General features: G+C 41.4%; 1 protein-coding gene across 1 annotated transcript; it reads right to left on the reverse strand.

Moving 5' to 3' along the window:
* Positions 1 to 6,328: 6,328 nt before the first annotated feature.
* Positions 6,329 to 13,101, reverse strand: CAMK2N2 (calcium/calmodulin dependent protein kinase II inhibitor 2). Its single transcript, XM_068279341.1, has 2 exons — positions 12,493 to 13,101; positions 6,329 to 9,205 (listed from the first exon to the last, which is right to left on the reverse strand). Exons 1-2 carry the CDS (start codon positions 12,659 to 12,661, stop codon positions 9,135 to 9,137), a joined length of 240 nt encoding a protein of 79 aa, XP_068135442.1. The 5' UTR covers positions 12,662 to 13,101; the 3' UTR covers positions 6,329 to 9,134.
* Positions 13,102 to 14,042: the final 941 nt, after the last annotated feature.

Genomic DNA, 14,042 nt, shown 5'->3' on the forward strand with positions numbered 1-14,042 from the left:
CTAAATTGAACACACATGGGAGCCTATTCACACCCGAGACCTTGTAACACCAACAAGTACAACAAATAGGGCAGAATTTTGACATCATTGTGCACTGTGAGGTGTACTCACTTTTGATGCCAACAGTTTAGACATTAATGGCTGTGTGCTGAGTTATTTTGATGGCATAGCAAATTTACACTGTTATACAAGCTGTACACTTACTTTACATTGTATCAAAGTGTCATATTGTCAGTGTTGACCCATGAAAAGATATAATAAAATATTTACAAAAATGTGAGAAGTGTGCTCACTCTTGGGGGATACTGTAAATGTCTATTTCCCCAAATATTAGAAAATAAGAATTAAAACTCTTAATATTTCTTACAAAATATCATCCCTATTATAAAGTACAATCATGTGAAAAAATTAGGACAACCCATATATTCAGCTTTTTGTTAAGAAATGTTCACATATTGATGTCTAGTCTTGTTTTTATTTATCTCTGGAAAAGAGATTTAATTGCAGATAAAAAACAAAACTCAACCTTAACTTGCTCAATAACCAAAAGAGATCCACAAACATGTATATTTTAACCAAAGAAAAAGTTAGGACACCCTACCCCTTAATAGATAGTGTTATCCCCTTTGGCTGAAATAACTGCAGTGAGATGCTTCTTGTTATCATCTACCAGTCTCTGACTCCTCAATGCAGAATTCTTTCAGCTGTCAGATATTTGTTTTTTTTGTATGTACAGCTGTTTCAAGTCATCCCATAGCATCTCAATGGAATTAAGATCTGGGCTTTGCCTCAACCAACCCAGGACTCTCTATTTCTTAGTTTTCAGCCAGTCCTTGATGGATTTACTAGTATATTTTGAGTCATTGTTGTGTTGCAGGGTCCAATTCCACATTAGCTTTAATTTTCAAACAGATGTTCTCACATGTTACTCAAGTACCCTCTCATACACTCAGAATTCATGGTGGATTTAATGATGCTGAGCTGGCCAGGTCCTTCTGCACCAATAAATCTCCAAACCATGGCACTTCCACCTATTAGCTTCACATTTGGGTATGGGTATGGCACTTCCACCTATTTGCTTCACATTTGGGTAGGGTATGAGGATTATAGACCTCAATGCTGTATTTGATTTACTCCAAACACATCCTCTGTTTTGGTGTCCAAATAATTTAGTTTTAAACTCAGCTAAAGAAAATGATTACATAAGTTGTAGTCTTTGTCTATGTTCTTCTGGCAAACATCAGCTTGGCCAAGATGTTTCTCTTACAGAGCAAATGTTTTCTCCTTGCACATCTCCCATGCATGTTGTTCAGTATCTTTCTGATTGTAGGGGCAGGCACTTTCACATGAGCAGTAGCAAGAGCCTGCTATAGGTGCTGTTTTGGAGACTCCTTTTAGCATCCTACGGTCTCCTCTTGGGGTGAACTTGCTTGGATGGCCAGTTGTCTAGGCATGTTGGCAGTTGTTTTAAAATTCCTCCACCAGTAGCCTAGTTTCTGGATAGTGGAATAGCTGATTTCAAATGCTTTTGAGATCTTATTAAATCCCTTACCAGACTTATAATAGTCTAGGATCATATTTTTTAAGGCCGTAGACAGCTATTTTGATCTCACCATGGTGTTCACTTTAACCTCAGCAGTCGGGAGCACACCTAACTAAATGTCTGAGGTTTAAAGAGAGTCTGAAGCGAGAATAGATCTCGCTTCAGACCTCATATATAGCAGGGGCACGTGTGCCCCTGCTAAAACGCCGCTATCCCGCGGATTAACGGGGGTCCCTGTCCCCCCAAATCCCCTCCGTAATGCGGGGGAGCACTTCCGCATTGGGGCAGGGCTAACCGCCGCAGCCCTGCCCCACGCGCGTCTGTCAGTGCGTATCTCCGCCTCTCCCCCGCCCCTCTTAGTCTTCCTTCACTGAGAGGGGCGGGGGAGAGGCGGCGATGCGCGTCTGATAGACGCGACTGGAGGCAGGGCTGCAGCCGTTAGCCCTGCCTCCAGGAAGACAAATCCTACGACCAACTTTCCGACCAACTTTTGCGGGGGGTGGGTTGGGGGTGAAGGGACCCTCGTGCAGCCGCGGGATAGCGGCGTTTTAGCAGGGGCACACGTGCCCCTGCTATATATGAGAGCTGAAGCGAGATTTAGTCTCGCTTCAGTGTCTCTTTAAAGAGAGTCTGAAGCGAGAATAAATCTCGCTTCAGACCTCATAGATAGCAGGGGCATGTGTGCCTCTGCTAAAACGCCGCTATCTCGCGGCTTAACGGGGGTCCCTTCACCCCCAAATCCCCTCCGTGCAGCCGGGGAGCGTTTCCGCATAGGGGCAGGGCTAACCGCCACAGCCCTGTCTCATGCGCGTCTATCAGACGCATACCTCCGCCTCTCCCCCGCCCCTCTCAGTGAAGGAAGACTGAGAGGGGCGGGGGAGAGGCGGCGATGCGCGTCTGATAGACGCGACTAGAGGCAGGGCTGCAGCCGTTAGCCCTGCCTCCAGGAAGAGAAAATTTTACGACCAAGTTTACGACCAAGTTTTGCCGGGGTGGGTTTGGGGGGGAAGGGACCCCTGTTTAGCCGCGGGATAGCGGCGTTTTAGCAGGGGCACACATGTCCCTGCTAACTATGAGCTCTGAAGCGAGATTTATTCTCGCTTCAGAGTCTCTTTAAATAGGGCAAACCTCCTTCAAAATGCTGAGTAACTGTGTTCTCATCATGTGCACCTGATGTGATACATCTGTTGTGATTTGAGACATTTTAAGTGGTAAGTATGGGGGTGTCCTGATTTATTCCTCAACAGAAATCACAGTTTTGTTGAATTATATTTTACAGACATTTCTTCGGTTTTAATTGTTCAGTTATATTACTTGAATCTCCCAGAAGTGTTACAAATAAAAATAAATATCAATATGTCCAAGAACATTAGAAAGACACACAGACTTTCATAAGTGCCTTAACTTTTTCACATGACTGTATATGAAGGAAAGAGAAATGTTGTCTACACCCTGTGCAACCTTCGTTATTCCCTTTAAACCTATGAAAGTATTACTTCTATAATTACTGATATACTAAAACATTAGAGTCTATGGTTTTGATTTAATAACATTTTCTCCTCAGTTTTCTCATTAGATAGGTTTTTTCAGCTTATTAAAATTTTTGGTAATTATAGGACCACTATTGCGAAAAATAGTAAAATTTAAAATAAATGTAAATACAAATAAGAAGTATGTTTCTTCCAGAGTAAAATAAGCCATAAATTACTTTTCTCCTAAGTTGCTGTCACTTACAGTACATAGCAGAAATCTACCAGAACCGACAGGTTTTGGGTTAGTCCATTTCTTCATGGGGTATTCTCAGCATGGCCTTTACTTTTTATAAAGACACTCCCTGAAAGGATTTATACAAATATGATGGCCAGCCTCCCTGCTCGCTGCACAGTTTTTTTTGGGGGCAGTTGGATGAAACAACTGACATGTATTAAGTGCTTTTGAAAATAAAGAAAACACTGAGAATCCACCATGAGGAGACGAGCTAGTCTAAAACCTGTCAGTTCTCTCAGGTTTCTACTACCTACTGTAAGTGACAGTAACATAGGAGAAAAGTAATTTGTGGCTTATTTTACTTTGGAAAAAAATGTACTTCTTATTTCTATATGTTTATATGTACTTTAAAGAGACTCTTCTATCCTATAAGTTCCTATGCCTGTTCTAATGTGCTCTGGCTTACTGCAGCCTTTCCTAATTGCACTGTCTCTGTAATAAATCTTATCTCCTTTCCTCTGTCATGTCTGTCGGGCTAAGACTTGAATGTGTGGAATGTGCAGGGCTGCTTGTGATTGGATAGAAGCGATACTCACCCTCTGCAGGCCCTCTGCACACTCTGTATGACTCACACACTCTGTTTATGTGAGCCTATCACAAGCTGGTTAGTTTGTTTGTAAACACTGCCTAAAACTGTTAATTACAAGCCAGGATTGCAGCAGAGAGTGGCAGAAACAGCACAGAGGGGCACAGGAGAAAATAAGGAATAGAATGGTATGCTTTTTAGTGTAAGAATATTAGAGTACAGATTCTCTTTAAATGTTAAGATTTTTGCGATAGTGGTCATTTATGAAAAGTAATATCAACACTAAATTCATTTGATTTGGAACAAGTTATTGTAATTTCTTTGTGCTTGCTGGATGCTTAAAAGGTAATGCATTGATTAAATGAAAAAGAGTCATGTGAGAAAACTCAGGAAAAATATTTATTGAATCAGGAACCATAGCAACAATTACTTGCCATCATAATCCCATAGTCACTGTTCAGTACAGGCATGTACAAATCCAAAGACATACTGCATATCAAAATATCTTCCTAGGCTGGCACAAACAGGACAGTAAGGGCCCGTTTCCACTATCGCGAATCCGTATGCGTTGCCCGCATGCGGATTCGCACAGTCAGTACAAGTGGATGGGACTGTTTCCACTTGTGCGTTTCCCCGCACGTTTTTCTGTGCAGAAAAAATCTGCATGGTAGGGCCCTCAGAATTCGCCTGCGTGTGGAATGCAGGCGAATCGCACGCAATGTATTTAATAGGGAAATCGCATGCGTTTTCCCCATGCGTTTTTTGCCGCAATTTCGCATGCGATTTCGCATAGGTATTAATGTTAATTTACACAGGCAGTGACATGGTTAAATTCGCATACAGCCTTACCTATGCGAAATCGCATGCGAAATCGCGGCAAAAAACGCATGCGGAATCGCACCCGCATGCGATTTGCCTGCGGTGATTCGCCGGCGATTCCGCAACGCTATAGTGGAAACGGGCCCTAAGAGGAATAGTATAATGTATACCGTACATAAGGTAGCCACAGGTTCTTTTTTTGTAGAGTCTGTCACTTTGATCAAATCTGTCACTGATCTATTCCCAATCCCTTTGCTGATTCATAAACTTCTAAAAAAAAGTTCATCAATATAATGTCCCAATGGATGTGGCAGTAAATTTGACTGACTACCAGTGAGGGGAGTAGCAGGAATTAACAGCTCCATAGTTTTCTACTGCATTGAGTACTACTAAAGCATAAGGCAGAGGTTCAATCAATTTCCAGTGTAATTGAGTGGTGTAATGTGATGAATCTATTTCAACTCCCAGATCATTTTTTTTCTCAGGTAATAATTGATCATTTTCAGAATAGATAGATACTTTTCTATTATTACACTGGAAGTGCTGATAAACTAGTGATATTAATTACCATTGCTACCAATTTTCTAAACCAGGTAAGTAAAATGAATTGACCCATTTCATGGTCAACCTTTACTTGTACTAATAAATATTAAGTAAAATCCAAACATTATTGTTAAAAACCATTTGTATAAATCCCTTATCCAGACACATTTTAGTGTTAAGTGTGGCTAGTACCCATATTGGCCTCCACCCTCCTTGTGTTGGGCATAGGAGCGCAAGTTGGACAGTCAGAAGAAAATGCATGGGAACTAGCTGGTCAATGGGGGTACTGGTCACACTCCTGGCTTTAGCCATAACAAATACATTTAACAGAACATAATTTTTAATGAATTATGCACACAAAAACCATTGTAGTTTTTTTTGTTGTTGTTGTTGTTGTTTTTTTTAACGCTTTACTAGTTCAAATACTCTCATGGACTGAAAGCTGCTTATTCGCACCCTGACAGTCTGGAACACTCCCACTTTAGTCACATGGGCATGGAGGAAGTGATCGTCTCATTAGCTGAAGCTGACTGACTGCCTATTATAACGCCAGGTTAACTGGGGTAAGGGAGTGAGCTCGGGATTGCTTAGGAGGAAATGAGAAGTTGTGAGTTCATGCTCCAGGTATTTTCACATTTTATTTAACAGAAGCTGCAGAGTTGTTTTACCAAACTTTATATATGCATAATTCATATAAAACAGTGTTCATTAAAAGCACATAAAAACTATACCTGAACTGCAGATTCAAAGAGCCGCTAATATACTTGACTTTTCCGTTATGGCCATACACATGAGTAGCTCATACACAGGTCATGTGTCATACCTACAGTACATATCATGTGTCAGCCACACAATGACAAGTCTGCCTTCCTAGATCACATTACACCACTAACAAAGCACAGCAGTGCTGCTAATAAAATCCCAGAGGGATCCCCAGCAAGATGTCCTGTGAACAAATAGTTTTGACACTTACTACATTGACACCAATGCTTACAGTAATTCTGTACAGTAATTCTGTATATATTTCACTTACCATACCAATAACATTATGGTAACACCCGATATTTTACCAGATCTGCACTTTGCATATCTTTTCCATGAAAAACACACAGCTCCACCCCTCTGGTGATCAGTTTGTTGGTTTATTTATTTCTTTATTTATTCACCAAATACAGTTGAAATGGTATTAATGTACAATGAGTCATTCTCAGAATGGCATGGCATTGCCTTATTGAAATCAGAAAATGGTGTTTTATTACTAAGTCTTAAGTCCATGCACAGGATTCAAGAAGCTTTAATAAATAAAAATAAGAAAAAAAGAGGAACAAAAGGAATAATAAAAAAAAGAAAAAGAAAAGTACAAAATTAAAAACAAAACCTTTACGTCCCATAAAAGAGGCGATTAACAGCTGTTATCTCACATTCAGAGACTGTAAAGATTCCTGAAACCATCCTTGGTTGCAGATAGCAGTAAAGCGTCCCCAAAACATATTTCGGTTAGTCTTAAAAACTTTACTTTCAGAGGTCACCAGCAATTCTAGACAGAGAATGGAGGAGCTACCACCAGGATATGTGACATATGCAACAAGGTAACAATCTGGTTTGCTTGAATAGTTTCCAATGTTCCACACCAAAAAAGTACCAATCCAGAGGATATTACACCATCAAAACCCCAACTGAAAAAAATCTGATAACAGGTTTACAATCATTGCATATTCTTCAGTCTCTGTCTCAAATATCTTCAGCCTGGGGTATCTGCAGCAATAATGTGACATGGGTTTCTCTGGTAACTGATCTTCCAGAACAGTACCAAAAGATATTCTCCAAAAATAGAACTGCTATAACTGGGGTAGACATGGAGCTAAAGATGTGGTCTAAAGCCCTACACAATTAACTCAGCAAACATTAAAAAAACACTCTCAATACAGAGAGGTAGGTGAGAGAGATGTTCCAAGTAAACATCTTGTAGCTTAACCAGGCAACATACATAAACCCATGCAATCAGGGTGAGTAGAGTTACATATATAACATATTTCTGTGAGAAGCAAAGCAAATTGGACTTAGTCATGTACACTCATTACTGCTGCAGGTCCCTTGTGGTAGAAAGTGCCCTAATTTCTGGATGATACAGGCTAAAGGGTATATGTAGATTCAGATGTTCACAACTACCCTGGTATATGGTACTTAAACATTAAGACCAACATCTACAGAATGGTATTAGAAAGTGATAAAAAGAAGTCCACATCCCAATAACACTTACGTAGTTCATGAGAATTTTCCTACAACCCAACCCCACCCAGAAGAAAACTGGTGTAATAGGGCTGCAGAGATGCCATATCAGACATCAGCCATTACTATAGCATATATATATATCTATCTATATAGATTCAAACAAGGGCATATAATATATATATATATATAATCTATTTTACACAAGTTAGAAATATGTGCAAACATTCCATATCTCTGGCTCAAAAATTTAAAAGTAAAACGTTAAGGTGCTACATTTGCAATATGTGAGTATGTACAGAGAGGTAAATTAATAAAAACTTTTCTCTATACATGAAATGTGTGCATATTTCTGCATGTGTACTAGTGTGTATGTATATATATATATATATATATATATATATATATATATATATATTTGTATTTAAACACATACTGTATAATACATGGATTAGACAGAGTTGACATGGAACAAGCAACTTATAGCAAGCAGCATACTGATGTGGGTCCTCCAGCAAATAATGCCAGCACATACTGATTGCACGCATGTCACTGTCAGCTGGGTCCTTGTTCACACATTCCTTGGTGGTGGCAACAGTATGTTACATAAACCTCTGATAACAGCACCCTCCAGTGACTGCCTTAAACTGCCATACAGTTGGCTGACAATCATTCTGCATCCAGAAGGCGGCTGTGTCTCTGATGTGACATTGCACAGTCACCAGCATATAATTCATATTCAGAATTCATATTATTAACAAAGAGTTGTTTATAAAAATACAAATGTAAAGGATTCCTCTTAAAAAGGAGCGTGCTGGGAAGGGGTCCAGGGTGAATTCGGAAGCTCATGCAAGAGATGGAGCAATTAAAGTCTTGATCTTGCTTGGGTTTGGACAGCAAAAGGACGGCCTGTGCCTGCTCTGCGCCCTCCAGCTGCTCTGCTTCCGACCTGCTGGTATCTTCATCATGAGGGGGAAAATGAGGGGAATGGATGGTTGCCCAGTCTATTATTGTTCTGATGCTGGTTTACTGATGGACTGGAGGGGGCATGATATTAATAACCACAATGCAATCTATATATATACCTATATATACACATGACTATATATAAATATATATATAGATCTATAAACACAGCTGCGCAGGTGGGTTCCCTGTGGGTCCACAAATACGCACACAGCTAAAAATTATTACTTCACTAGAGACACATTGTCAGAATAAAGTGCATTTCTAACAACCTACAGCCCCTGGGATGCACACTGTGAGGCAGGAGGAGGAGGCAGCACCTGGCAAGGGTTGGAGTTGATAGGCACAAACTCCATGGTGCTCCAGTCAACAAGCACCTTCTTGGCACACAGGCAGATGCTAAGGACAACAGCACCCAGTGCATTCTGGGGTTGGCTTTAACATAAAGTTGAGACTCATCACTGCCCCCAGAGCCCAGAGTGATGGACAGTGACAAGGGAAATTGGAAAGTGCTGAAATGGATATCTCCACATTGGAGGTCATTGGTGAGGACTGAGTGGAGTGGGGAGCCAGATGGCACCATCAGGAGACCTGCAGAGGGTCTGGATCAAGGTGGAGGGTGGAGATTTGCCAGCAGCCTCAAAGCCTTTCCTTCTTCTCCATGTCCACAAACATGCACAGCCAAAAGTGCTTACAAATCAGGGAGGAGAGTGAGCGCTGGAGAGCAACCACTTCCACACCTTATACTCCGGAAGGAGACTTGTCCGACACCCCCTTCAGCACCTCGTCTATTCTGTCATCTTCAATAACAACTGAGGAGAGGGAGAGACATTGGGTTTGGGATCAAAAGACTAAAGCACCAAGAGAGGTGACAGTGGGTGGTGATGATAACAAAATGACAGAAACAATGTAAGAAATGAAATGCATGGATTTGCAAAATGTGGAGGAGGTGAGGCCTGGAAAAGTAAGGCAAACAGCATGTGCATTCACTCCCACACTGCAGCTGGCTGGAGTCTAGCAAGGCACACACACAGAAGTGCACAATGATGCACACATTTGTAAATAGATCTCTTACTAACTATACACACAATTACAAAGCAAGGGCAGAGGAACGTGTTGTCATTCCACACTGAAATGTCATATTTCCTAATACTGGAGGCTGAAACTAGCTGCTATGGGAAAAAGGCCTAGCTTTATTTTGCTATACCTTCTAAAACCAGGTTTAAAGATCCATATCTATGGCTAGAAAATTAACACTTTAGGATTAAGGTATACTTGAAAGAGGTACCAAATAAACAAACATTTATGATGTGTGTACCTTTAAAGCCTTGCAGAGATAATAAGCTGATTATTGTCATTACACATGTGTATATAATGTATCCATATCATGTATACATCCTTTGCAATGTTTGTTGTAAGTTACTCTGGTATCCAAAGGCTTCCATTCTTTGAACTGTTTAGGGTACCTTCTCTTTCTATATTATTAGCTAGCCACAACATATTTTTTTATTGTACCATTATCTCTAAAATATCTCTTCAATTTATAAACTGGCTGCCATGCAACCAGAATACATTGATAGACATACAGCAGGACTATATTGCAATTGCTTTATCAAAGCTGCAAGTTGATCACATTTGATCACATCTAAAATTATTTTTTCATATATATCTTTTTTTTTTAAAGGTAGCACAATCGACCTTCACTTTAGAAACGTATTATTATCACTGAATCTAATTTCTACATCTGAGACACAATTGTTCCCTCTATAATCCTCACTAGGGCTCATGGGGATGCCTACATTGTTGCTGGTGGTGACACCCTCTTCTGCACATTGGATTGTAAACTGCATAACATGGGGTATAGCCTCGCTACATTTTATTTTATAAACAAAACATCTCAGCAACAGTAATAACAGCGTCAACAGATCAATGCAAGCATTCACTCGCACTGAGCACCACTGTATCAGTTTCAGATCCCACAATACACAGGGCACAAAGAACGCAGCCACCACAGTCAGATCAGCACCTTGGACAGAGTCATCTCCAGGAGACAAGACGCAAAAACATATGGAGACTGTATTAGCATGCCAAGCGCTGCTTTCTCATGGCAAGCTCAACATGTGAATGTAATTGTAAGCATCAGGTAGCTGGCCGTTGTGCTCTATTGTTGGCGGACCGATTCATCTGTCATGTTTATATTGCTGTAGTGACACCATTATGGTCACACGGTACCCGATATACACCCACGTCGTTGTGCTGAATTCTTGCTTTGTGACATATGACAACCCTTGTAATCTCTCTATGGGTGCCCAATAATAATACAATCATTTTTTGTACAATCTAAACTATGTAATATGAGGGATTACCTAAAATTTCCAACCAAAGCATATTCACTCAGTTTACCCTCCTGCTATATATATTTGGTAACATTGGGCAACGATTGTATCATTATTGGACACCATTTGATGGATATATGCCATCAGATGACAATATTATACATCTGGCATAACCAGTGATTTTACTATACAACATATCTGTTTTATAGTAATTACATATTGACATACAATCTTATAACCGATTATGGTTATTTTAATACTTTATAGACATTTTAAAATGAGTAGTTCTCTAGCTATTCAGATCTCCCATTTTTGGATTCATAAAATATCTATTTTCACTAATAAATAATAAGCTTAATCCTGCAAAAATGTGTGCAATAATAAGTCTATATTCTACCAGCATAGCCCATAAACACTAGAAGGACCAGGAAGGCACAGAATCGTTCTGCAGATTAGCAGATCTAGCAGTGAATCTACCCCAGGGGTTAACAATGAATGGATGGGGCATCACAGCTATCCAATATATTTTGCTGGATTTACCTGAAAAGTATTGCAGTCTTACATGTATGCACATCATTTGCCTTGTTGGATATTGTGGAACGATCCGAATGTGTTTTATTCTGTGTATGTTCTATTGGTGCTACACCAATTTTTGGTTCTGGAAGTCACGTCTCCCGCATTAATAGACTCGTGTATATCTATGACAACTCTCATGTATTTATGAATGGGAGAATACGTGCCTCAGTTTATCTCTGCACAGGACTTTATGCTCCGTGTACACATATCTTCCCTGATCCTTTAATCTACTTGTAAATGTAACGATATATCTAACTAATTATTCTCCGTGGCTGTGCTGAATGCAAATGATATCTTTAAATAGGCTGCACACGTATAGCCAGGCTGTGTGCACACATAGGATCTGCAGGATATCTTGTATACCTGTGGCATTACCTCTCTGTAGAACTACAATGCTTCAGATATAGTCTAGATTTCCTGTGTCAATATACATCATTTGTAAAGTAGGGAAGACTCCCTGATGAAGCCACAATCACTGAAAGCCCGAAACACAACACAGCAGACCACCCTGCTTCATGCATAGTCATACAGACAAGGGACAGCATTGGCGATGGACAGAAGATAACCACAGGATTGGCAAGAAAATGGAACATGTTTCATTTTAGGGTGATATGAAGGGGATAAAGACGACTGAAAAGCGGGAATGAATGAAGAGTATACTGGAAGTACTGTTGTTGGGGGGCTTGATGTATGATTAAGGGATGATTGGGGATCTTGTAGATCGTCGGTGGGGACGTGTGTAGAAGAGGGAAAGGAAGGGGGGGGGGGGGTAGATGGAGGATAGGAGGCTGAAATGAGCATATATGAAGCATGGGAAAATAAGGGGAGCAAGGATGGAGGATGAAGAAGACAGGGAGGGATGGAGGATGGGTATATATGTAAATAGCTTAGGGAGGTTTTGGGGAGCAGAGACATGGGCAGGAAGGATGGACAGAGATGCAAAATGATGGGAACATAGATGGAAAATTGCATGGAAATAGGAGAATGTGGGGATCATAAATATCATATCTGTAAGAAGGATAGATTGGAGATTTCTCTGCATGAATAAGCACAGTGCTGGATACAAGTGAGAGCCAATGTGAAATGATGAGCTCAAAGAGCAAATAAAAGGATGCAGGCTAGAAGGGGGTGTTGATAGAGGTGTGATGTATGTGACTGACAGACCCCCATACACCTTAGCCTCTTACCTCTCTTGGCTCTTCCAATCTGCCCCAATTTGGGGGGTCTTTTCTGCTGGTTGCCCCCAAAGAAGGCGCTGGTGTCTTGGAGACGGCAGCTGAATGAGATCTGCCCCACCTCGGTGTCTGAGCCATAGGTCCCCATCTTATCCTCACTGTAGGGAAGGATCTCAGACATGTTGGCAGCACCTAAGCCCGGGATGTCAGAAAGCCCGCTGGGGTAGACAGCAGTGCCGCCTGCGCTGTGGCTGAGGACAGCTCTGGGGATCCTGGCAGGAGAAGAGGAGGAGGAGGGCGCCACACACACACACAACACGAGCTGGGATGCTGCGGAGGATGCCCGAGCGGCTGCTCTGCAGTGACTGGCTGCTCTGCGGATGGATACAGACGGAGGGACGTGCACACTGACTGAAGCTCCGCTCCCCCTGCTCCCTCTCTAGATGTCTGAGGAGAATCTGAGGAATTCTACATCATAAAGAGGAGCAGTGGCCAGGTGACGTCATGGGAGGGGGGTGTGTGACATCAGGAAGCGAGTGCGGAATAACAATGACACTGCAGCAAAACAAGGAATCAACTTCACAGAAACAAACCCTAGAGAAGAGGAACGGGCGGGCGGAATCCTGGGAAGGAGGGGAGACCCACTTGCCGGGCGGGTGGAGTATCCTAGGCGAGAGAGGAGACACTCGGGGTCGGGGGAGTTCCTGGGGACTGAGTGAGATGAGCTGGCTCTGTGCGGCACAGCAGATGTCACAGTGGCCGCATCACCCACGCTGCACACATCATCAAACAATATCTAATGGACCCTTTCCGCGGTGTCTTGTTATTGATGCAATATCATTGCTTCCAAGTCAATTCCTTACAACTCCCCCCTATGTGGGTATTGCTCACCCCCTTGTATGTCCTCTGAATGTCAGAGTGCTGCCAGTGCCACACATAATGGATGGTGCAGGCATAACATAAGCTGCCTTGTCACAATATGCTGCCAGTCACACCACCCATCCCTTCCACAATACAGAGGCAATAAGGCTTATGCCTGCCTGGTACACACATCCAATGTTGACTGGCCAATATTTGGCCAATTTTACCACCAGACTGTGGCTTACCTACACAGTCTGTTCATAGTATTTAAAATCTGTTGGCTCTCATACTGTATGGAGGTGGTACAATTGGCTAGCGATTGAGCAACCATAATTGGATGTGTGTATCAGGCTGTAAGATTAAGAGCTACATGAGTCAGCCTTTTTGTCACCTTTAAATTACCAAAAGGAGAAATGAGATGGGCTTCTAGGCACAGGATTGTTCTCAGCACTGTTTATGGAAATCCAACTCTTCACAGATCTAGACCTGCAGCACTAATAAATTAGTATTCAGAATTATGAAATTATTATTTTCAGAAATGACTAAGCAGCCATTGGGTAAAATTTATTAAGATTCTCAAAGGCTTGAGAATATAAATAATCCTTCAAACCTGTCCTGGTTTCATTAAAAAAAAAAGTTGCTGTTGCAAGCGCATGCACACAGCTGCAATAGCACAAACACCTTTCACTAAACTTTCAGCT

Source organism: Hyperolius riggenbachi, chromosome 4, assembly GCF_040937935.1.
Source record: "Hyperolius riggenbachi isolate aHypRig1 chromosome 4, aHypRig1.pri, whole genome shotgun sequence".
Taxonomy (NCBI): Eukaryota; Metazoa; Chordata; class Amphibia; order Anura; family Hyperoliidae; genus Hyperolius; species Hyperolius riggenbachi.

Bases quoted from the DNA above. Each gene is read 5' to 3' on its own strand.
- CAMK2N2 (XM_068279341.1), bottom strand. From the start codon at position 12,661: ATGTCTGAGATCCTTCCCTACAGTGAGGATAAGATGGGGACCTATGGC. The intron at 9,206-12,492 runs GTAAGAGGCTAA...CCCTCTCCTCAG, and splicing joins GATTGGAAGAGCCAAGAGAG to TTGTTATTGAAGATGACAGA.